At 53.3% G+C, this 25,122-nt stretch overlaps 1 protein-coding gene across 1 annotated transcript; it reads left to right on the forward strand.

The window, feature by feature from the left end:
* Positions 1-872: 872 nt before the first annotated feature.
* Positions 873-25,068, forward strand: LOC309581501 (complement receptor type 1-like; the record flags this gene model as incomplete). The annotated part of the gene is made up of 45 exons (XM_082296125.1): positions 873-1,104; positions 1,526-1,622; positions 2,321-2,403; positions 2,503-2,646; positions 3,113-3,295; positions 3,403-3,591; positions 3,718-3,817; positions 4,148-4,224; positions 4,805-4,828; positions 6,998-7,022; positions 7,356-7,642; positions 8,262-8,441; positions 9,028-9,210; positions 9,367-9,546; positions 9,658-9,840; positions 10,343-10,525; positions 10,682-10,861; positions 11,035-11,217; positions 11,433-11,651; positions 11,946-12,137; positions 12,383-12,482; positions 12,755-12,840; positions 13,734-13,928; positions 14,282-14,461; positions 14,557-14,748; positions 14,909-15,008; positions 15,182-15,267; positions 15,803-15,997; positions 16,486-16,668; positions 17,021-17,200; positions 17,830-18,012; positions 18,190-18,372; positions 19,234-19,425; positions 19,939-20,121; positions 20,336-20,527; positions 20,773-20,872; positions 21,401-21,486; positions 22,201-22,380; positions 22,795-22,842; positions 23,050-23,232; positions 23,501-23,683; positions 23,895-24,074; positions 24,489-24,518; positions 24,662-24,737; positions 24,987-25,068. 45 exons carry the CDS (start codon positions 873-875, stop codon positions 25,066-25,068), a joined length of 6,702 nt encoding a protein of 2,233 aa, XP_082152251.1.
* Between the last annotated feature and the right edge of the window lie 54 nt (positions 25,069-25,122).

Consider the following 25,122-nt stretch of genomic DNA (forward strand, 5'->3'; position numbering starts at 1 on the left):
TTGTGCTGGCAGGTGGGGTCCTGCTGAGAGGAGAGGGAGAGGCAATGGCCACCCGGCTTTTCCGAGCGTGACCAGATTTACAGCGCACAGGCCATTCACGCACCCGGCGTTGCATGTTTTGCTGCACGTGTGGGTGGTGCAGCACCGTGGCAGGAGGACAAGGGCTCTTCCAAGGAAACCTTGGTGACCTCGCGCTGAATTCCAAGGGTAGGATGAAGAACGGGAAACTTTCCCAAGGCGGACACTCCCCGAGTTCAGAGAGCTGATTACGGGAAGGCGTGCACTGCATGCCGGCTTGCGCAGCCCGGGGATAAATTCCTTCCCTGGAACCGGGCGGGTGCGGCAGGAGGGGCCGGGGGGCGGGGGGAAGGAACCCCGAGCCCAGCGCCAGCCGCCCCTGGTTCGCCGTTCCTCGTTCGTCGAGCGGTGCCATTCCCTAATGATATAAAGCAGCAGCGCCGTAGGAACGGCCAGAGCCGGTGTGGGAGCGGCCGCGGCAACCGGCGGAGGAGCCGCTGCGCCCGCTGACCGTCCCGGGGACCCTGCCCGCAGCCCCGGGGGCTCAGCCGAGCCAAAGCCCCCGCTTCCCTCCGTAGCCGGAGAACGCCTCTTCGTGCAACAGCCGCGAGGGGAATCCGCGGCTGAGCCGCCCTCCGCCCGTCCCGGAACGAGCCGCGCTCCGCATCCCTGCGCATCCCGCGGAGCCAGCACCGGCCCCGGGAGCGACCCCGGCCATGGCGCTGCGCTGGCTCTGCGCGCTGCTGCTGGCGCTGCCCGGAGCCGCGGGTGAGCGGGGACACGGGGGGACAGGGGCGGGACACGGGGGGACTTGGGGATGGGGCTCCGCGGGATGGACCCGCGGGGAAACGGGGATGGGGCAGCGGCTGCGCGGCCCCGCCGTCATCGCCCTTCTGCCCGCAGGTGTCTGCTCGCAGCCGCCCAGGATCGTCTTTGCGGAGCCGATCATGCCCCTCGAGCAGTCCTACCCCGAGGGGGCCGTGGTGAAGTACAGGTGCCGCCCGGGCTACGTGAGGAACGGCGAGGAGTTCCCCTATGTCACCTGTCTCGCCAACTCCTGGTCGAGGAATTCCGCCTTCTGCACCAGTGGGTTCCGGGACTGGGGAGGGCACATCCTTTGCAGCACCCCAAGCCCCTTCAGGCCTCAGAATTGGGTGGGGGGGTCTCTTCCTGTTCCCATCCCCTTCACGCTGTTTTCCCATGGACCGAGACGTTTGTCCCGAGCCCATGGGTTCTCTCTCTGTCCTTTCTGGGTAAGCACATAAACCCCAACTTTTTTCTCACTTGTCCTCAGCTCTGTCTTTGCTGTTACTTGCTTTTCTTTCAGTTCCTCATAAGTTAACGTGGATCTTGTATCTCTTCTGCAAGTGCTGGCACTTGCTCTGAGGGCAGTCAGGTACCTGATAATCAGGTCACCTATTCTGCAATGACACTGAACATCTGCTGTCACCTGCATTCCACTCTGATCCTATAAAGCAAAGCCAATGCCGAGCACTTGTCCTTTCAGGAAAGTCCTGCGGGCAACCGCACATTGAGAATGGCAACTTTTACGCCAGGACCGACCTGCTCTTTGGGGCCACCGTGACCTTCACCTGTCACGCTGGGTAGGTGTCACCCCGGGCTGCCGCTGGGTCGAGGCTGGGTGACAGCAGCCAGAGGACACTCAGAGGCTCTGAGTGCTGGGGGCTGCTCCTTGGCTCTCAGGTGTTCAGATCAGGGACCACGGGGGTCGGGCTGTTCCCCTGATTTGCTGTCAAACCAAACAATTTTCTGGGCCCTCGTGTGGACTTTGCAGGTTGTTTGTTAGCTGCTTTGCAAAGAATTGTGCTCGTTTCCTATGGCTGCTCATTAGTAATTGAGGGGTGTGTCAGGGTGAGTCAGGCTGCCTGTATGGTAGCCGAGGGCTTGCCGAAAAAAGGGCTGTGGTGTCCTGGGGATGCCCGGAGCAGGGTGAGAGGGAAGGAGAGGCCTTCAGGAAGAGCGGTGACACCTGAATCTGCTCAGAAGATAAATTCCTGTTTGGGTGTACTGCTGCACGGACGGGACTGAACAGACTCAGGGTGAGAGGAGGTCCTGCTCGTGGTCCTGTGAGTTTGTATCCACCCATTGCAAGTATTTCCTTCAACTTCGTCATATATTACATTTCTTTAGGTGTTGACAAAATCATATTTTATAGGAGAGCCAGCTGATTACATCCTAGGGTTCCCCTCCTCCAGAGAATACAATTAGAAACTCTTCAACTTCCTCAAGCTCCCGAGGGTTTTTCACTTTTTTCAGAGAGATTCACCTTTCCTTTCCTCAGGTACCAACTGGTTGGGCCGCCGTCTGCAGAGTGTGTGGTGAGAAATGGGAAAGTTTCTTGGAGTGCTGTTCCATCCTGTGAGAGTAAGCAGATCTTAACTGGTTTATGGACATCTCTTCCTCAAAGCTAAACCTACATGATGGAAATGTTCTTTCATTTCTTACCGTTTCCTTCCCCTGCAGTTATTCTCTGCCCACCACCGCCTCCAATTAAGAATGGGCATCTCCTCAGCGAGAATGAAGAGTTTGCCTTTGGCATGGCTGTAAGATACAGCTGCAACAAAGGTTTATCTCTTATTGGAGAAGCCACAATCTTCTGTAACAGTGGTAGGAACTTCCAGGGAGTCTGGAGCGGTCCAGCCCCTGAATGCAAAGGTAAAGAAATGTTAAATGTGCTTTCCTGATGGGCTGCCAAATAGGAGAAGGTGGATTTGAGCCTGAAAGGATTCCCAGCAGTGGGCTGCCAGGTTGTGGTCAGAGGCAGGGCTTGGTTTACTAGATTCTTCAGCCCACAAAAAGCTCCCTCTCCCTGCCCATGCCCAGGGCTTCTGCAAATGAGAAATGAAGTGTTCAGAGGTTCTTAATGATGTCTCTGTTCTCTCGCTCCACTGGGGACTTGCCCGTGTCAAAGTGACAGTTCTGATCTAGTAGGTGACATCCTGCCCATGGCAGGGGGTTGGAACCAGAAAATCTTCCAACCCAGACCATTCTGTGATTCTCCCAGCAAGCTTCTCACGCCACATCTCTGGTAATAATGTAATAAATATTCTTATTGTCTTATCTTCACTTCCAGAAGTCAAATGTGAAAATCCAGAAGTGACAAATGGGAAAAAGTTATCTGGCTTCAGATCTGAGCACACGTATGGAGATCAAGTGAGCTTTGAGTGCAATCCTGGCTATTCCATGAAAGGCAGCAACGTTGTTACCTGTGATGCAAACAGCACCTGGACACCACCTCTGCCAACCTGTGATGAAAGTGAGCACAGACAAATTTATTTCTGTGCTCCAAAGCTGCAGTTCACTGTTGTTAGTCCAGGCCTTTGGGCATCTTCTGTAACCAGCCCTGTGTTTGTCTCCCTTTAGTCCGCTGTGGTCGTCCCCCAGAATTCCCTTTTGCCTCCCCAACAACGGCAGTGGGTGAGAGCTCTGCTTTCGGGATGAAAGTGATGTATCGCTGCAAGCCAGGCTTCGAGCTAGCGCCTGGAAGTTCCTCTGCTGTCACCTGTCAGAAGAACTCATCCTGGTCTGCTGCAAACCCACCATCCTGTACCCGTGAGCATCTCCACTTCATCCTGACCGTGGGAGGGGTCTGGACATGCTTGGGATGTCCCTCTGAAATTTGGGTCGTGTCCATCTCTGGGTTTGAAGTAATTCCTGTGCTGCTTTCTTTTCCTCCAGGACAGCAGTGCCCTGCTCCCAGGGTAGAGCACGGGAAAGTGGTCGGAAATGCCAAGACTTTCCCGTTTGAAGGAGTTGTGACATTCACCTGCGACCCTCCGTGAGTGGATCCCTGCTCAGTAGGGACGGGCTCGGGGGGCTGGGACTGGGATCACAGGCAGCACCATCCCTCCTGTGCAATTCTCCAGTGAAACCCTGTATTTTGGGCCTCAGCGTGGCAACACACGTGTGCTGGATGACAAACAGCACTGAGCTGCTCCAGCCTGGCTCCTATCAGCGCCCTCATTCAGTGGCTTTGCTGTGGCCAGGTCCCATTTCACAGCGGGACAGTTCTGGTTAATCCCTTGCCTGTGTGCAGTGGTGGGGAGCGTGGGGAAAAACCCTGCTGGGTCATCTTCTGCAAAGTACTAAACTTCTTCTCTTTCCTTAGGTACAAATTGAAGCAGTCTTCTGCCACATGTGTGGTAGCAGGAGATGGAGTCGATTGGGATCCAGCACCTCCATACTGTAAGAGGGACAATCCCTGCACAGAGTCATTAAACAGCAGCTGGCACTGCTCTGGTGGAGCTGCCTTGCTGGTGGCCTTGGGCTGCTCCTACTTGTGCTTCTTTATCAACCAGCTGTAAAAATCAGCATTTCAATCCTAACTCAGGCTGGGAGGCCTCAGGTGCAATACTCTTGTACAATTCAGGAATCATTCTGACAAAAGAGAAAGAGCAAGGCAAGAGCAGAAATTAGGGGGAAAACCTTCACAAGAGGAAAGCTTTCTGTCTCCAGTACCAGGGAGAGATGAAGATAATCAGATGTGAGAACTGTTCACTCTGGTGTAACGCTGAAATTGGGTGTTACGAAATGTTTCTTCTGGCCTGACTGGGCACCTCAGTGATTTATTCCATGGGGAGATCCTGCAATAAATCCATCTGGCTTTTAACCTGTGGAGCTGGGCTGTGCAGGGGTCCCGTTCTGTGTGCTGCTGATGTTTCCCACGTGCACTGGCTCCAGTCTGAGATGCTGCACGTTGTGTAGTTCATGAATTCCTGTGCTGGATGGGCGCAGAGTTTCATGTTTTGTCTCATTTCCTTTCCAGGTGGAGCGAACACGATCATTGTTGGTGAGTAGCGGAGACCCAGGGGTTGGACTTGATCTTTGTGGGTCCTTCCAACTTGACATATTATGACATTCTGGATTCCTGAGTCCCTCCCTTACCCAGCTCCTGCCTGCCTTTGTTATTGTGTCCTATGTGTTCTGCTTGAAATCGGCTTCAAAGCTGCAGTCTGTGCTCATCTTGGTATTGTTGGTGCTTTAAATCAGGATGTGAAAGGGAAGGGGGAGCTAAAGGGGACCAGGGAGGGAAAAGACTGAAACTTCTTCTTTGTGTCTTGTAGGAATCCTCCCCTTCCTCCTGGCAATGCTGGTTATGAACATCTAGGTGAGGGAAGGGGCGCAATGAGAAGGCACCTGTAGACACGTTGGACTTGATCCCAGTGCTCCCAGTGCTCGCAGTGCTCTGCTTTTTCCTCCTGTGAAAGTGGCCTTGAAGCACCAACCGCCCACCCTCGGCTGGCAAAGCCCAGCCAGGAAACCCTCGCAGTGCTATGTGGGGCTGGAGTGGTTTGGAAGCTCCCTGCCACCATGCTGCCCAGAAATCAGGGCCCTTATCCCCGTGTGAAGTCACAGAGACGCCAAAGGCCTTCACGCTGCAAGAGAGGGAGCTCGAGAAATCCCTGTGCTTTGGGTGCCACACGTGTTGGGTTCCTCAGCACCACTGAGGGCACGCTGGGCCTGGGGCTGGTCAGGACTCGGGGGTCCCTGAAGTGTCCTGAGGTGGGAAGTGCAGTCCCTGCTGAAGGATCAGCAGGGAACGTCCTCCTGGGAGTGATCTGTGCTTGCTTTGATCCAAGGAGGATGCGCGAGTCCGGCCTTATCTCTGAGTACTGACAGCACGGAAAGCCACGCAGTGCTCAAGGTTGGGAAAGACCTCCAGGATCATCGAGTCCGGCCTTTGACCGAACACCACTTTGTCCAGCAGGATCCTGGGCTCTTGCTCTGCTCAGGGCAGGGCTGGGGGACAGCTCTTGCTCTGATCCCAAGTAGGTGCAGATGGACATCAAGCCAAATCCCTGATGGGATCCCCTGTCCTCCGTGGGGAACAGGACACCAACCCCACAGCTTTTGGGCACTTTGTTTTCATCCTGCCTGACCTGACCCAGTCGTGGTTGTGCTGAGGATGGCGTGTGAGCACAGAGAGAGGTGAGGGAGGAACCATGTGGACAAAATGCCCAGGATTTGTGTGGCTGATGGAAAGGCCATGCTGAGGCATTGGGGTCCTTTCCTGCTTGTAACTCAGCCTGGCTAAAGGATCACTGAATAAGCTGAAGAGGTGTCATAAACTGGAGTTAAGATTAGAAGGTTTCCTGTTTAGAAGGAAAACAACACTGTGGTGGAATTTTGACTATTTAAGCCTGAGACACTCAGAATTTTAGCTGCTGGTAAAGCAAAATGTTGAGGTTCGGGGTTTTGTGTGCTGCAGAGATAAATCACCCATCTGGGAGCTCCTCATGATGCGCACTTGGGAACAGGAACCATCCAAAATGTGTCTACTACAGGCCTTTGGTTTCTCCATTTTCCCCAGTGCCTTCCTGCTAGCAGGAACATTCCTCTGATAAGGAGGAAACCAACAAATAACCATTTCCATCCACACGTCAGCCTTGTTCCAAACTGACCCCAAAGTTCTCCCTTCCCAGCAGAGCACTGTCCTGTTCAGCTGTCACAGGGCCACTGCAGATCCTGTTTCTTCAGCCTTGCAGAACAAGCACTTGCACATTGCTGGTTATTTTTATTTCTCTCTTACCATAAGCCACGGGAGTGACTAAACGGACCAGACACAACCTAAAGCCTCACAGCTCTGGGTTGTGCTTGGCTTTGCTATTTTAATCCCAGCACATTTACTCCTACTGCATATTCCAAAGTGATTTTTTTTTTTTTCAAATGATTTAGCATGTGATTTGGGGATCAGCTTGGAATTATCTCCCCACAACCAAATGAAAGGAATTGTGAATGCTGTGACAGAGGTTTACAGGTGTGGTCACCAAGATTTACCATGGAGAGGGTTTATTTACTGTATTTGCAATCAACTGTGCATAATTCTACTTTATAATCTGAGTGCAAACTACCCAGTGCAATTCTGAAGTGTGAATGTTGGATTTGTAAGCATTGGAAGCTCTCTGTCAATAAAGGGATAAAAGGACTTGAGCAGTTCTTGTCTCGCTGTTTGTTTTAGGCTCAGAAAGTGTCACCTGTGTGAGGTGGGGAGCTGGAGCTGCTGGGGCTGCTCCTTCAGCACAAAGTCCTGTCTGGGGGGTTTTATTCTTCCTGCCAGTGGTGAGGGATGAGCCCAGGGTCGGGTCAGGAGGATTTGGGGCCCATTTTTATGGGAGGAGGGAATGCCCCACTCTGCCCATCCCATACCTGGGCAGCTGAATTGTGCCGTGTCCCTTTAGGTGCCACCACCTGGGGACCTGGGACAGAGCTTGGGCCACTTCTCCTAAGGGAGGACGCTCTGCACCGTGGGCACAGGGCAGCTACAGCGCCTCTGCTCACACTCGCCCCTTTTTCACCCCTCTTTCTGCATCCTCCAGTACCAAAACCAGCAGCAGCAGCAGCAGCGTGAGGCACCTGCAGCCTCCGGGGGGTGCTGGCTGTGCCTGCGTGTGCTGGGGAGCCCACAGGTTCCTGTCCCACAGCCCTGGGAAGTCCCTCAGCAGCGTCTCGTTCCGCACACGGGGGCAGTGGGGGGGAACTGGGATGCCCATATCTGCCCCGTGCCCCCGGGAGCCGCCGCCTGTGCCGGGGATGGTGCCCACCTTCACCCTCTGCCTGCTGGGCAGCTCCGTCCTGCTCCTCAGCACCGCGCCCGGGGCTCAAGGTAAGGCAGACCAGCAGCTCTGCTCCTCTGGGGCCTTCCTCCCACGGCCCTCCTCTTCTTCATCGCTGACCCCTGTGCTTTTCCCTGCGGGGGAAAACGGAAGCCCTGCGCCGGTCCCAGGTGGAGCTCGGCATCACAGAGCCTCCGAGCTCCTCTGCTGACGACAGAGACCCTCTGGGACAGCACCAGAGCCACACGTCCGCGGCCTGGGAATGGCACCCCCAGCCCAGGCTGGGCACCCCCACCCAGCTCCCTGGCACAGCCGTGTGCTCCTGGCAGCACAGATCCCTGCACTGCTGCTGGGTCGGTCCTGGACTGCCCTGCCAATGTTTTCCTGGGCAGGATTGGGCCCTTAGGATGGGCTTCAGAGCCTGCAGAACGGCCAGGACCTCGCTGGGTGGTTGACATGAGATCCTGGACACCCAGATTTTTGGCAGCTGAGGAAGCCGCGGGGTCCCCCAGGAGCCCAGGGAGGGTCCTGCAGCCCCAGGGACCCCCGCCCCAGCTGCAGCCTGCAGTGCACCCCACTGCTGCCGGACACCAGGCTGCACGGACGCCCTCCATCACGGCAGGAACCCCCGGGAGCTGTGTCGGTAAACATTTCCTTTCCCTTCCCCAGCTGCCTGGTGCCGGTCCCCACTGGTCCGGTATGGGAGGGTGTACCCTGTCCGCTATTACTACAACAGACGGGACACCGTGACCTTCACCTGCAAGCCGGGGTACACCCTGCAGGGCCCCCGCAGCAGCAGCTGCGGAGCTGACTCCAAGTGGAACCCCCCTCCGCCGCAGTGCAAAAAGGGTGAGCGTCCCGGGGGTGTGAGCAGTGGCGGCCGCGAGGAAAGCTCCCTCTTCTGTCCTCTCAGATTCCGTGGGAAGGCAGAGCCGGGATGGATCTGTCCTGGCTTCCCTTCCCAATCAAAGTGCTGCCAGCGTGGCTGGCAGAGACAGAAACACGCTGGGGTGGGACATGGGGATGGCTGTGCCCTGTCGGGGGCTCCGAGAGGGATGGGGAGAAGTTAACCCCGTGGGATGGCAGGATCTGAAACCTGGTGGGATTCCTGTCACTCTGCTCCCGGGAGATGTGGGGCATTTTCACCTTCACTGAGGAACGGGAAGTAATCACAGCTTCTCACTGCTCTTGCTGCTTCCACGTCCGTGTGGATCCCTGCCAAACCCTGTGATGTGCCCGTTGTCCTTCGGGACTGCCATTACTGCCAGCAATTTCTTCCAGGTGCAGCTGCACCTTTAGAGAACTAAAGCCTTGATCCAGCAAATGGAACACAGAGCAGAATTCGGGATATCACTCTGACTTTACCCAAGCTGGCCCAGCAGCAACCCAAACCAGCAAAGAGCTCACCCGCAGGACTCCTCCTTTCCCTCTGCAGAGGTGACATGTCCTCGGCCACCAAGCATCGCCAATGGGCTGCGCAGTGGACAGTCCTCGGACAAGTTTTCCCGGGGAGTGACCGTGTCCTACAGCTGCAAGGAGGGCTTTGAGCTGCTCGGGAATGTGTCCATCACCTGCACGGACAGCGGGCTGTGGAGCCGACCCCTGCCCCGCTGTCAAGGTGTGTGGATGCTTCACTCCCGGGGTGGGGGGGCAGGAAGGGTGCTGGGTGTGCTGTAGGATCAGAGCTTATGGCAGTGAGCAGAGGGGAGGCTCTGTGTGTGCAGGCTCTGGCCCACGCAGTGAAGTTTGAAGGCTGCTGTCACTGTTCCCACAGCGATCGGCTGTCAGGTACCCGAGGTGCAGAATGGGAAGGTCTACAACGTGCAGAGCACCTACAGAGCTGGAGACACTCTCCACTTTGACTGTCTGCCTGGTTATGCAGCAGAGGACACCTACGAGGCTCGGTGCCAGCCCGGGGGCACCTGGGACCCGCCGGTGCTCGTGTGCCAGAGGGGTGAGTGTGGGTGCTGCTGGGATTTAACCCATCCGTGCAGCATCACTCTGGCTGCCTTCCCCTTGCTCCCTGTTCTCTCGCTGAGCTAAATTTCCCATCTCCCTCTCGCAGTCCGGCCGTGCCCGATGCCTCCGGAGGTCGCCAATGGAAACCACAACGGCCACGGCAAAGCAGGTTTCACCATGGGGATGTCTGTAATGTACTCCTGCAATCCCGGCTATTACCTGGTCGGAAATGCCGCTGTGTCCTGCAGAGCATCGGGGAACTGGAGCCAGCCCCGCCCTCGCTGTGAAGGTGAGTCCGGGCTCTGTCCCCTCGGGACAAACTCTCAGTGTGGCTCTGAGCACAGGGGACACCCTCACCATTGCCACTGCGACCTTCAGTGAGAGACTGAATTCCCTTTTAATGAAATATACGGGTTTATAATATTTAAAGAATTAGCTAAGATCCATGAATCCAAAGGCAGCACCGTCCTCCCTGTGCTCCGGTCACAGCCTGGCTCCAGCATGTCCATGGAGAGCTGGATGGTGACAGTGCTGGGACCAGGCACGGGCATGGGGTGGGACACAGCTTTTAGGGGGAGACCAGCTGGGTTTTTATGAATCATTTCAATACTCTCTGTTCAGAAAAATCACAGGAGAGACAACCCAAAGGCTGCTGTCAGGATGGACCTGGCAGTACCTGCGGTTCGAGCCCTCTGTCCTCCCAAAGTCTGACATGCTGGAGGGTGGGGCTGAGCTGGCTCTCTGAAATCACCTCTCCCAAACTCTCATGAGCTTTTCCCCTCCCTCTGCAGAGGTGACATGTCCTCGGCCACCAAGCATCGCCAATGGGCTGCACAGTGGACAGTCCTCGGACAAGTTTTCCCGGGGAGTGACCGTGTCCTACAGCTGCAAGGAGGGCTTTGAGCTGCTCGGGAATGTGTCCATCACCTGCACGGACAGCGGGCTGTGGAGCCGACCCCTGCCCCGCTGTCAAGGTGTGTGGATGCTTCACTCCCGGGGTGGGGGGGCAGGAAGGGTGCTGGGTGTGCTGTAGGATCAGAGCTTATGGCAGTGAGCAGAGGGGAGGCTCTGTGTGTGCAGGCTCTGGCCCACGCAGTGAAGTTTGAAGGCTGCTGTCACTGTTCCCACAGCGATCGGCTGTCAGGTACCCGAGGTGCAGAATGGGAAGGTCTACAACGTGCAGAGCACCTACAGAGCTGGAGACACTCTCCACTTTTCCTGTGATGCCAGTTACACCACAGAGGACACCTATGAGGCTCGGTGCCAGCCCGGGGGCACCTGGGACCCGCCGGTGCTCGTGTGCCAGAGGGGTGAGTGTGGGTGCTGCTGCTTCCCCAGGGCTGCCCTGCCTGGCAGGGGCTCTCTGCGGGCAGGAACAGGGGATGAGGCAGGGATTTAACCCATCCGTGCAGCATCACTCTGGCTGCCTTCCCCTTGCTCCCTGTTCTCTCGCTGAGCTAAATTTCCCATCTCCCTCTCGCAGTCCGGCCGTGCCCGATGCCTCCGGAGGTCGCCAATGGAAACCACAACGGCCACGGCAAAGCGTTTTTTACCGCTGGAATGTCTGTAATGTACTCCTGCAATCCCGGCTATTACCTGGTCGGAAATGCCGCTGTGTCCTGCAGAGCATCGGGGAACTGGAGCCAGCCCCGCCCTCGCTGTGAAGGTGAGTCCGGGCTCTGTCCCCTCGAGACAAACTCTCAGATCCTGCAAGAGGGTTAATTCCATGTAAAGTGTATAATGGAATCAATTAATGTCAAGCCTTCCTATGGCTGGGGAGGTTTGTGTGGACATCACACTGAGTTTGTTGTTGCAATATTAACAGCCTGTGCTTTTGTGTTTTCTTTTGCTCCGACTCCTCCTGCACGCCCTCATTGCCAGTGACTGTCTGCATCAATCCAAACGTAGCCAATGGAAGGCAAATCGATGGTCACGGACTTCTCTCTGCTCCTGGGCAAACGGTGACATTTCAGTGCCACGATGGGTACAGCCTGCAGGGCAGTGCCAGGGTGTCCTGCCAGGAGGATGGCAGCTGGAAGCCCCCTGCTCCTGTGTGTGACAGACCACTGCACTACCAGAACTCCTTAAACAGGTCTCCAGGTAAATCATGATGTAGCTGCCTCAGGATACACTGCTATTTTATGTCCCCTAACCCCATTTAAAAAATGTTGTTAAACCCTTTGAGGGGAAGATTTAAGCCTACCCTGGGAATAAGAACCTAATCCTCTGCAATCCTTTTGGAAAATATCTTGTGTTGATTAATGGCTGTATTAACCAAAATAAACATTTTTGCAAGGCAAACCAAACCCCTTTCCTCCTAACAGTGCTCTTTGTGCTCTTGCCCCCGACGTGCCTGTCCTGCCTGGTCCTCATGTCTCTTTTCTCTCTCAATAGGTGCTTGTGATGCTCCCCCAAGGTTACAGTTTGCTGAGCTAAATGCGGAGCATAGAAATGCCATTGATTTTTCTGTTGGGAAGACTGTGCAATACACTTGCCGCCCTGGATATGCTAAAGTCCCAAGAATGTCACCTACTATTACATGCCTTGAGAGCGGAGTGTGGTCAGAAGCACTAGAGTTCTGTAAAAGTGAATAACTCCTTGATTTAGTGTCCATTGTTGCAGGAGGAACAGGTCCCAGGTTCTGTCCATGCTGCCAAAACCTCAATGTTATTCTGAATATGTGACTAGTAAAGCCATGTAACTCTCTGCTGTTAGAAACCCGTGTTGGGGGTAACTGGGAATGTGGGCGGGTGGCTGGAGGAATAATTACATCTGTTGTACTGTGCTACAGAGAGACAGGAGCCTAAACCAAGGGTGTTTTCCTCCCCCAGGGAAAAAGTGCAGTCACCCTCATGAGCCTATGAATGGGAAGATTATTTCCCTGGCAGATCTCCAGTTTGGGTCTACAGTGGTCTACGGCTGTGAGGAAGGGTAAGTCCTGCTTTAGAGGTGGATTAGGTAAGTGTCCCCTTTTTTAACTCCTGTTCATTCACTCCCAGTAAATGGCTCTGTACCTACAGAGCACAGAAGGTGCTCACTGCTGTGTCTGTACATACAAATACTGTGAAATGGAGGAAAGAACCTCTCCTTCAGGGCCACAGCTCTGCTGCCAGGAGGGCTGATCCCACATCCCAGGTGGCTGGGAGGAGAAATAACTCCGAATGGAATGGCTTGGGATGAATGACCAATCCTTTTAACACCAGGCACAGGTTAATTGGACAGTCCAGCAGACGCTGTGAGATCGCTGGGGAGCAAGTTGCATGGAGCGGTGACGTTCCCTTCTGCCAGCGTAAGTAGCTTATGGCTCCGGGGATTTGCATGGATCTGGGAAATATTTTCCAGCAGAGACTGCCACATCTTTCCAGTCAGAGCTTTCACAGGCAATTTCTCTGCTCTGTGGGCAGGAAAACCATCAGAAGGTTTGGAAGTCATAAGAAAGCAGTCTGGGAAAAGGTACAAGATCCCAAAGCTTAACGGATTATGGAAAGCAATGTCTCAGCTGGAGCTTTTCCAGCAGTGCTTGAGTATCCTGCTGCTGACTGACACCACGAACCCATTGCAGGAGAGGAAGGGAAAACATGTTCAGCTTAGGGGTTGTTTTGTCAGACCCACAGAGACCAAGGGTCAGTCCTAAGGAGCGACAGCAGTGAATCCCCAAATCCCAAACTGTGGGCTTGCTCCTGCTCTCCAAGCACTGGCGAATGCCCAAGAGCTGCTGTGCTGCTCCTCAGCAATTCCACCTGGGTGTTTCTCTGCTGGTCAAGCAATGTGGCCGATTAGGGGACAGTTTCATACAAAGAAAGAAACATTTGCTGGTACATTCTGGGTCTTAAAACATTTCCCAGGTTCTTCAGGGAGGTGTGAACCACAGGTGACACACGGACTGTACCCGCTCCATGTCTTGGCACCAGGATTTTACACAAGTGATGCAAAACAAGTATTTGCTTTCTTATTCCTTAAGGTGTAGAAAATACAAAGCACGCAGGTGTTTCCTCCACAGAGGTTTGATTACTGCTCTGCCTTCTCCCTGCCAGGGAGGTGGGATCCTGCTGCCAACAAGGTCTTGCCCGGGAGGTCACTGTACTCCATCTTTAGAACAAGTGCTTGTGCCCCACAGACTGATGGATTTCCAGCATTTGGTGCTGCTGTTGAATTGAGAAGCCTTGTTCTGCCCCTCTGCAGGCATCCCTTGCATGCCACCTCCGGACATCCCCAACGGGAAGCACACGGGCACGCTGCTGAGCGAGTTCCACTACGGCACCTCGGTGAAGTACACCTGCAACCCCGGCTTCCCGCTGCACGGGGAGCCCTCCATCCACTGCACCACCCGCGACGGCAAGAACGGCGTGTGGAGCGAGCCCCTGCCGGCGTGTGGAGGTGGGGCTGTGCTGCCTGTGGGTGCAGGGACCCCCAGCAATCCTCCCAGCACTGCTGCTTCATGTTGGGAAAGACTGGGAAACTCCAGCCAGCTGGAATTCTTGCCCCAGGATTTTCAGGGCCTGAGGTGCAGCTGAGGCCAGGCAGAGTAGGGGAGGCTGGAGGGTCACCCTGCTGTCCCAGGATCCCCTTTCCCCTTGGAGATGTTTGATATTGCTGGGTGCAGGCACAACATAATCTCTAGGAAAATGATTTTCAGGCTTGTGTTTTAAAACTGCAACCCTTGGTGGCTTCTCAGCTGCACAGCTCTGCCTGAGGGCCTGTTCTGAGCACCTGCACCTCTCTTTTTTCAGCGGCGAGTTGTCCTGTCCCACAGATCCAGAATGGGAGGATCGTGGCTCCCAGGGCTGCCTACACACACAGGGACACCGTGACCTTTGAGTGTGACCCGGGCTATGCCCTACGTGGCCACAGAGAGGTCCAGTGCCAACCAAACAACACCTGGGAGCCACCCGTGCCGGTCTGCGAGCAGGGCAAGTGTCCCAACAGGGTGTTAGCCATCCCCTGCTCTCCCAAATCTGTCTCTTCTTGGCTCTTTAACACCCGGGCTGGTTCTCTCTCCTGGCAGCTGGCTGCAGAGCCCCTGCCAGGCTGGGCTTTGCCGAGCTGAAGGAGCCCTACAGGAACCAGACAGTGTTTCCCGAGGGGAGCAGGGTGGAGTACGTGTGCCGGCCGGGGTACACCCAGCTCCCGGGGATGTCACCAGCCATCACCTGCCTCAGGAACCAGGCGTGGTCTGCAGCGCTGGAGTTCTGTAAAAGTACGTCCTACAAGTGCTGGAAAAACTGCAGTGTCAGGCTGGGCTGGTTTCCCATGTTTTCCCAGCTTTGTGGGTTTCCTTGCCTGCTCTCTGTGGTGACATCCCTGGCTGGGATGTGAGCAGCAGCTCAGGGCTACCAGAGGCTGGTGTTCCCTTCCAGGGAAGCAGTGTCCCAACCCAGGGAACCCAGCGAACGGCAGAGCTGTTGTCCTGACAGATCTCTTCTTCGGGTCCAAAATTAATTACACTTGCAACAAAGGGTGAGTCCTGCTCTGCTTCAATTCAGCTGCCAGGTGAGAGTGAAGTGGATTTTCAGCTTTACACAACCCAGTTCCCAAGTCAGAGCTCTTGGCTGCCACTTGCAAGGGTTGTAAAGAAATCTCAAGCCAAGAAATCTCACTGTTAAATTAATTAATCCTTCTGTGTGGTTCAGGTACAAGTTGGTTGGAGGCTCCCAGAGAACTTGTGAGGTCTCTGGCACAGGTGTCTCGTGGAGTGGGGATGCTCCTGTCTGCCAACGTAAGTAGGCCACCACAACAGGCCCTTGGAGATGGTTTGCGAGATAAGGTGGAACTGCTTTCAAGCCAAAGGTTTTATTACAAAAGATTTCTAAAGTCACTGAATGTGTAAAATCCTTCCTTTTCATTTTGTTGTGGATGCTTCTGAAAATGTTTTCAAAGGACTTTTACTTATTCTGGTCCAAACAGGGAGGAAACATTACTATTTTAAACTCCCTATTAGTGGGTAAGTATTTCTCCGGGGGGCATTTGTAGGAATGGTGTGGCCAGTCTCTCTCTGTGTCACCAGTGGTTACAGGAAGGGAGGTGAGAATGGTCCCAGCACTCCAGACACGGGCAGCAAGGAAGTGACTCACAGGAGGGCACAGATTTTCCCTCCCACATGTGATTTTTTTGCGTGCAAAGTTCGTTCCTGGAGAATTCGTGTCATTGTGTCACTGCTGAGGTGGCTTCCTCTCCATCAGTGCCCTTCCTGGGCAGTGTGTGTGCCCTGCAGCCCCTGGGCAGTGCTGAACGTCCCCTTGTACTGCCCACAGGCATCACCTGTGATCCCCCTCCGGCCATCCCCCACGGGACACACAACGGGAGCTCCAGGGACACCTTCTCCTTCGGGGACGTGGTCACCTACAGCTGTGCCTCGGGGCTGTCCCTGGCCGGGGACGCCTCCCTGTCCTGCAGCTCTGCGGACGGGCAGCGCGGCTCGTGGAGCGGGGCAGCGCCGCGGTGCCAAGGTACAGCTCTGGGTGTGCCCCCCGATCCCGGGCTGTCACAAGGGACAAGCCACGGCTGTGCTGGGACCTGCACCCGCCGACAGCTCACACGACTGATATTTATTCACAGCAGTTAACGTCAGTGTTCAAAGCAACTCGAAGAATTTACAATGCATTTTTATCTTTTTCCTAGGCATAAAATGCTTATTTGGGTAGTGCCTTAGTGTAACATTTTTTCCTTCTTGATGCTGATGGGAAAGTCCAATTATTACTTCAGTTTTCATTACATTTTAATTTGATGTATTATTTTTGTCAAAGCTCTAAAAGCCCAGGATGTTGGCCTCTGATTGAGAACAGAGCTAAGCAAAGGTCCTGGAGAAGTTACATATCACCTTCTCCTGACTGCTTACACTTGTCTTGTCTCCCTCCTTTGCTTTCAGAAGGTTGGATTTTTGCTGTTTTCCTTCCCCTGTCCCTGTTTCTCACCCGCCTTTCCTTGTCCCTGGCAGAGGTGAGGTGCCCTGCCCCGCCGAGCATCGCCAACGGGCAGCACAGTGCCAGCGCCGGGGACAGGCACGGGCTGGGCTCGGTGGTGCTGTACACCTGCACCGAGGGGTACTCCCTGGTCGGGAACGCCTCCATCCGCTGCACGGCCGCGGGAACCTGGAGCCGGCCCCAGCCCCGCTGCCAAGGTGTGTTTGTGTGACTTCCTCTGCCTGTCCCTGGGCTCTTTCCTCCTTCCTGGCTCTTTGTTTGATCGCTGCAGATCAAATCTCCTGGGAGAGGCAGAGACCAGAGGTGCCACGGGCAGGAGGAGCCCCATGTGCCTCTCTGGGTTTCCCTTTCTGTCCCCACTGAGCACAAACGCTCAGGAAGAGCTGAACAATGATACTTTGTGTAAGAACAAGAGTCAGTAATGTTGAAATGCCCGTGACAGTGATGGCAAGGCTCAGCAGCAGGTGCTGTCCCTGCCCAGTGTCCCTCCACAGCCAGGATGGGTTTCACATCCCCAGCTCCTCACATCCTCGTGCTCTTCCCTTCCAGCAATTGGCTGCACCCGGCCGGAGATCAAGAATGGAAAAGTGGCTGGGTTGGAGACCACCTACAGCCTGGAGGACATTGTTGTCTTCGAGTGCAACTTTGGTTATGCCTTGAAGGGCTCTCAAGAGTCTCAGTGCAAGTTTGGGGGCAAGTGGGACCCTCCTGTCCCCACCTGTGAGAAGCGTAAGTGCAGAGGAGGGACAGGGTGGGAGCTGATTTCTGAACCCCTGTGTGGAGGTAAAGGGGCTGCTCTCAAGGACTGGAAAGGAAAAACATGCACATATCTGTCCTTCCATCCTCATAATCCCCATTCAAACCCCGGAAGAGGCTGCCCAGGGAGGTGTGGGCATCATCTGGCACCATCCCTGGAGGGATTTAAAAGACATGTGGATGTGGCACTAGGGCACGTGGGGTAGTGGTGGGCTTCTCCAACCTAAATGATTCTGTGACTCAGACCCTTGTTAAATGGAGGGCTCTTTAAGTGAATCCTCAAAATCCAAGGAGCCAGGCTGGTGCCCGATATCATTCAAAACCCCAGAAAAACCAGAGCAAGCTGTTAGGGCCACAGATGGAAACAAACCACTGTAGCTGCCTAAGTAGTGAGAAACTACCATTTTCATGTCAATAAGCTCAGAAAACATGAAAGCTGGAAGGTAAGAGAGGGTAGGATGGAAATACCATTCAGTGACAGCCCTTGTAGCTCTTGGGCAGAAGTTAATGGGAAACAACAAAGTTAAAAGGCTGCCTTACCCTACACGGGGAGTTTGTGGTACCAGCTCTTGGCTAGCTGGGACTTTTCCCCCTCCTTGCAGTGCTGCCGTGTCCTTCCCCTCCAAATATCAGAAATGGCCAGCACGACAGCAAAGGTATGAAGGAGTTTATCCCTGGAATGTCAGTGAAGTACTACTGTGACCCGGGGTACGTCCTCACTGGGAAAACCACGGTTTCCTGTTTGCCATCGGGATCCTGGAGCATCCCTTACCCCCGGTGTGAAGGTGAGCTGCAAATGCCGTTACCCACGGGGAAAGGGAGTCGCTGCAGTAGATGGATGATCACTGTAGTAGCCGTGACCACAGTGCCTCCCCTGAACTGTGACCTCGCCAACCCAAAGGGGACCCCTCAGCTCTGGCAGCTGCTTCCCCAGCCCGAGCTCTGTTGCTTTTCCCTCCCAGTGATCACCTGCACCCACCCCAGCATCAAGGATGGAGAGGTGGCTGAAGGCCAGAGGGCCGTGTACCGCCCTGGGGACAACGTCACCTTCCAGTGCCACCCAGGCTTTGTGCTGAGGGGCAGCCGCGGGGCCAAGTGCCAGCCCGACAGCCGCTGGGTGCCCGCGGTCCCCACCTGCCATCCAGGTGAGCCAGGTGTGACAGGCTTTGCTGTGGTACAAGTGATCCACCTCCAGGTAAAATCCCTAAAACTCTGCTCTCTGCTCCTGCCCCGGCAGTGCCGCTCTGCCCGCCGCCCCCCGTCATCGCCCACGCCACGCTCAGCGCCGAGCCGGGGACAAACTTCACCAGCGGCACCTCCGTGAGCTACAGCTGCCAGCCCGGCTTCTCCCTGCTCGGGGACCCCTCCATCCTCTGCACGGCCTGGGGCAACTGGAGCCTTCCCTATCCACGCTGCGCAGGTGGGGCTGGCTCAGCAGCCATCCCGTGCTGGGCTCAGCAGCCATCCCGTGCCAGGCTCAGCATCCATCCTGTGCTGGGCTCAGCAGCCATCCCATGCTAGGCTCAGCAGCCATCCCGTGCCAGGCTCAGCAGCCATCCCGTGCCAGGCTCAGCCTGGATCAGGCAAACCTGCCAGCCTGCAGGATTGCATGGTACAGGGGGAACCACACGCAGGAGCTGTGTTCACTTTGGTGGCACTGGGAATAAGCTGGTGGCATTGCTCAAGTTTCCCAAAAGGAGGCAGGCTTGGGTGCTCTAAATACTGAAATTAAAGATTTCTGTGCTCTACAGCCCAAGATGTGTGAAGGCACCATGCTGGCCATATTTGGGGGGGCATTGTTTTATTTAGGGGTTTTTTTAAGAGCATATAAATCGGTGCCTGTGTCCTTACATGCTGAGTGCTACTTGATGCAGACAAATGTCAGACTACACAGAAGATATATTAATAACTTGGAGTTCAGCAGTGCCTATCAAAGCACCTGTTTCTCTTTAGCTGCATTTCACAGCCAAGGACACAGTTCTCATGCCCATTTTGTTTCTTGGCAGCCGGTTGTGGCACACCAACACCGATGTTATTTGCTGAGCTAAGTGAGGAATATAAAAATCAGACCGAGTTTCCTGTTGGGATGACTGTGAACTACACTTGTCGGCCTGGATACGTTCAGCAGCCACAGATATCACCAACCATCACATGTCTTGAAAACCTAACGTGGTCTGAAGCCCAGGAGTTTTGCAAAAGTAAGTTTTGCAGATGCTTCTAATTTGTTTAAATTGTTGTGCGATGAAGCCTTGTGATTTCTCCTTTACTGCTCCCTCCTCTGAAGGGTTTGGGCAGACTCCTGAAAACAGTGACTCTTCTCCTATGACACTGGGTTAAAGAAGTGTAAAATCAGCTCATCTCAACCCCTGCCATGGCAGGGACACCTTCCACCATCCCAGGCTGCTCCAAACATGTCCAGGGGCAGCACAGCCACAGCAGCTCTGGGCACCCTCACAGGGTCTCCCCACCCTCACAGAGAGGAATTCCTTCCCAATCTCCCATCCAGCCCTGCCCTCTGGCACTGGGAAGCCATCCCCCTTGTCCTGTCCCTTCAGATCCTTGTCCAAAGTCCCTCTCCAGCTCTCCTGGAGCCCCTCTAAGATCTCCCCAGAGGCTTCTCCTCTCCAGCCGGAACAACCCCAACTTCCCCAGCCTGTCCCAGCATCTCGGCCTTGCCCTTTTCTCAGTTCTGTTTTGTCCTCTCTCTTTAGTGCTGCAATGCCCTTCACCTCCAAATATTGACAAAGGAAACCACGACAGCCAGGACTTGGAGGTGTTCCCCGCTGGGATGGTTGTGAACTACAGCTGTGACCCTGGCTACAGCCTGCTGGGAGCAGCATCCATCTACTGCACTGACTCTGGCAACTGGAGCCTCCCTGTCCCTCAGTGTGCAGGTACACTGCGGTTCTAAGGTTGGACTTAAGGATAGCCTGGGAGTTTCTGCCTGTAGGACTCATCCTCACCCTTCCCAAAATTCTGAATCCTTCACCCTCCCCTTTTTTTCCCCATTTTGCACGTAAATTTATATCTGTACGTACTCAAAATGCATTTTAAAACAACTTTTGTCGTTGACACCCCCGTTTCTCCCTATGTTTTCTCCCCTGATAGGTGGCTGTGGTGCACCTCCAAACCTCACCTTTGCTGAGCTAGCCAAGGAATACAAAACTCAGCTGAAATTTGCTGTTGGAGACACTGTGCGCTACAGCTGCCGGCCGGGACACTCGAGACGCCACAGAATGCCCCAAACTCTGACTTGCCTCCAAAACCACACGTGGTCTGAAGCCCCAGAGTTCTGTACAAGTGAATAGCTCCATCAGTTTGGTGTTGCTTGTCGGAAATTGTCTATTTTGTGGGTTTCTTAGAGCAATTTTTGAAGAACAGATTTGTACATGGCTTTACTTGTCACATGGTCTGGGCCGCTTTGGGCCTTTTCAAAATCACAGCTTTATTGGTGTCAGAGCATGGACAGAACCTTAAGATACCTTCTCATAGTGTGTTACACAACTGCAAGGGAGGAGTTTAAACTCAGCCTTGTTCTTTCCCAGGGAAGCAATGTAAATACCCAGAAACCCCCAAGAACGGCAGAGTTGTTGTTCTGACTGATCTCCTTTTTGGGTCAACCGTGAGCCACGCGTGTGAGGAAGGGTGAGTCGCACGCTGCCTTTGCTGACTCCGTGTCTGAGTTTGGTGCTGGGTAAAGGATCAGAGCCTGCTCCTCTGCACATCTGTTCTCCCACAGCAGACCAGAATTGGAATTTTGGTTCTAATTTCGCCATAGTTGCCTGCTCTAGAGAGGGAGAACTGTCTAATTTTTCCCTCATGTGCTCAATAGATTAATTTGCAAACCAGTTTCAGTTTTCCTTCTCAGGGGGCCTCGAGCAGGAGCTGGGAGTGGGAGCAAGCCCGTGCTGCAAGGAGGCTCCAGCCACTGGAAATCAGTTGGGTCCTGATTTAGCACCTGACCAACCTAACCCAGCGTTTTTGGGATCAGTGCTGCTCCTCCTGGATCTGGGAAGAAGGAACTTGGTGTCCTTCATTCCCATGTGTCAAACCAGCAGAGGGACCTTGGTGATCAGCTGGAATCAGGAGGCTGCAGAAAGAATCCTCTGGGGAGTGCAAAATCCAAGCTGAAGGACTTGGTATGAGCTGATATTTCTCTCTCTGTGCCTCCAGGTACAGACTGGTTGGACAGTCCCACAGGAGATGTGAGGTTTCGGGACGAGATGTTGCATGGACTGGTTCGCCTCCCACCTGTCAGAGTAAGTAGGTCACCACTAGATTGGGGCCAGAATTCCCAAATTAAGTCCTTGAAATGAAAAAGCATTTCCTTTAAATAAATAGAACTAGAGGAATAATACCATTAAAGTATAATACTCCTCTGGGACAGTTTTTTTTTATGCTTGCATGTTTGGTTTCTTCTAAAAATCTGTCACAGCAATGCAGACTGGAGAGCTGTGACATGCCTGCAGGGACTTGTCCCTTTTGTTTCACAAGCATACATAAGAAATCAAGGAAGAAAAGTGTTTTGTAGTAGAAGAGAGGGATTTTGAGTAAGATTGAAGTGGAATCTTCCAAATCCTGTACTGTTACCCAAAGCACAAGGATGTTTTGCAGGGGTTGATCATTGCAATTAGTCTTTCCTTCAGATGGAATTGCTTTGGAAGGCACGAGGTTGGGACAGTAAAGCATTCACGGGAATGACAGTACTGACAGATTTCTACCCCATTTCATGCATTTATTAGACTGTATTTGCACCATTCTGTTTATAGGCACAAAAGTATGTTTATATAAATAACACTGTGGTACCCTTACAGCACCTGAAAAAACTAAAACCCCTCAGTTCTTGAAATTCTTTTCTGAGCCTCTAAGTAGTACCAGTGAAACTCCTCTGAGCACACTGAGAATGGACTTTAGGATGTGTTAACTACAACATCACATGGCTTTGCATCCCTAAATAGCAATTTCTCTTTCAGGGGTGGTGTGCCCAGTCCCACAGATCCACAACGGGAAGGTGATTGGCCCTAAGTCCCGCTACACCTACAAGGACTCTGTCACCTTTAAGTGCCGCAGGGGCTTCACCTTGCGGGGCCACTCCACGTCCCAGTGCCGAGGGGACAGGAGGTGGCACCCACCCGTACCTGTCTGTGAGAAGGGTAAGAATCAGAACTTGGGCTTGTCAGGATTGCACATTCCTCCTGGTTCCTCCTGCCCACTCACCAAAGCCAAAGTTGCTTTTATTTTTCCCGTTTGCCCCAACTACTTTAATGAGAAAGCAGAAATTTTTCCTTTCATTTATGCCTCTCTTCACACGCAGGAGATGAGCCAGGGCTAGGGTAATGCTGTAAGTATTGGCACGATTTGCACTTTCTCACACTGCTAGTTGCAATCCATAATCCACATTCTCTTCATTCCCTGGAAGTGAGGAATTTGGTAGCTTCAGGACACTGACAATCAGAGAGGAGTGAATTTTTTCCTGGAAACATAACATCAGGATGATGGGGAATGAAAGTAAATTTGTGCATTTTATTTGCTCAATCACATTTTTAAACTCTTAATGCTGCATCTAGATGGAGTGGCAGAACGTTATCACCATCCTGATACCACAACAAAGCCAGGTAGGTCTCTCACCTGAAGAGGTGAGATTTGATTTACTAATCTCTAACTCCGTCTCCCAACCTGTCCTGCTTTTCCGAGGGAACTTTGCAGAGCGCTGGGCAGGGCTGTTGGAGTCAGCGCTGTGGGAGAGAGCGTCCAGCCTTCCCTGCAAGATTTCCCTCTTGCCCCTCTGAGCTCTGTTTTGACCTGCACGTCTCTGTTTTCAGTGCTGCACTGCTCCAAGCCTGCAGATATCACCCACGGGTCTTTCCGTGGCCCAGCAAAAGCAGTTTTTACTCCGGGAACATCTGTAAACTACATCTGTGAGCCCGGCTTCTCTCTCCTGGGGACAGCATCCATTTATTGCACACCGTCTGGAGCCTGGAGCCATCCCCCTCCGGTCTGCCAAGGTGTGTGTGGCTGCAGAGAGCTAAGAACAAAGGACATTTAACAAGTCTTGCCTTAGGGGAAGGTTTGTAGAAGGTCTAAATCTGGGTACAGAATGTGTGACAAGAACAAGCTCAAGTTTTTAGCCTTTCCAAGGCCTGCTGGAGTTACAGGGGTCTGAGTTGCTGAGTCCAGGGGAAGAAATTCAAAGGGAACAGTCAAGGCTGCAGAGGGACAAGGTCCCAGTCACTCCTTCAGCATCCTGTTGTTTGTCTCTCCCTGACTTTCCAGTTGTGAAATGTCTGCAGCCTCCAAACATCAGCAATGGGAGGCTCAAAGGCAACACCTCTGACACCTTTCCCTATGGAGCCGCTGTATCCTACAGCTGCGATCCTGGTTATTCGCTGGTTGGGAATGCTTTCATCAACTGCACGGTGTCGGGAGCCTGGAGCCAGCCCCTCCCTCAGTGCAAAGGTGAGTCTGTGCTTCCTTTGTTGTTCGAAATCTCACGTGGGATTGAGGCACTTCTGCAGCCACAAAGAAAGGAATTATCCTGCGGAATAAGAATTCATTCCTGGCTACACTCAGAAGGAACTCAAGAGCAATGTCCTAAATAACCCACAGCTGTGTTTCACATATTTTGTGTTTCCTCTAAATGTCCTCCTTTTATTGCTTCCAATTTCAGAGATCAGATGTGAATTCCCGGATATCCAAGGTGTTAAAAGAGCCATTAAAGGAAATACTTACCGCTCTGGGACTAACATCACTCTTGAATGTGAAGATGGTTACATGCTGGAAGGCATCAGTCACACCCAGTGCCAAGAGGATTTCAGCTGGGACCCTCCTGTGCCAGCCTGTAAACTGAGTGAGTGGAACGGGAAGGAAGCAAAGATCAAACAGAAACATGTAAATGCATTTTAAACATGCAAATGCCTGTCTGCGTTTAAAAAGAAGTGTATAAGGGTGTGGTTTTAAGAAATCTGGTGTTGTGGGTATTAGCAGGGTCTCTTGTGGGACCCTGGCACAGAGAAGCTGTGGCTGCCCCTGGATCCCTGGCAGTGTCCAAGGCCAGGTTGGACAGGGCTTGGAGCAGCCTGGGATAGTGGAAAGTGTCCCTGCCCATGGCAGGGGACTGGAACTGGATGAGCTTTAAACTCCCTTCAACCCAAACCATTCCGTGATTCTAAAAAGTTTGTCGGTAAAGCAATTAGGGACAGTTGAGAAATGCTGTATTTTGGTAGAACAATCTTCTGATTTTTCTGTTTTTCCTTCCCTCCAGCATCCCCCAAGTCTGGGTCAGTGGGCCTAGGTAAGCAGCTTACAAACATTTTGCATTTGAGGTCAGTGGCTCAGGGGCACAGGCTCCCTCTGCTTACCTGGCACACACACTCTGTTGTGTATTTCGTGTGCTTTACACACACGGTGAAAATAACCCGGGCTCTTCTCCCTCAGGAGTGGCAGCCGCGGCAGTTGTGCTGCTCCTGGGGGCAGGCGTTGCCTGGAAAATCATTTCCAAGCAGAAGGAAGGGTAAGGCTGGTTTGTTCCTATCATTTGCTGCCAAGTCCCAAGCTTTGTACACTTGATAGCACTTGAAATATTTGCCTCAGTGTGCTTAGGCCTAATTGGTTTTTTACCTTCAGCTCAGACTCGCAAATGATAGAATTGGGAATCCATGGCATGGTTATGTCATTTTATGTCAAGCTTTTCTTTCCTAAAGGAAACCAACGTGAGTGTTTTTTTACAAAGCAACTCACTGTTCTCTTCTTTTTCACGTAGCTATTATCGTACGTATGAAAACTATAATTGCAGAACCCCCCTGAACCCAGCAACTGAACAGAAAGGCTCATGTCTCCCATAGGAGGTATGGATTTCTATTCCTCTACATAAAATATCAGTTACAGCTGCAATAATT

This window comes from Coloeus monedula (genome assembly GCF_965178545.1).
Source record: "Coloeus monedula genome assembly, chromosome: 23".
Classification (NCBI taxonomy): Eukaryota; Metazoa; Chordata; class Aves; order Passeriformes; family Corvidae; genus Coloeus; species Coloeus monedula.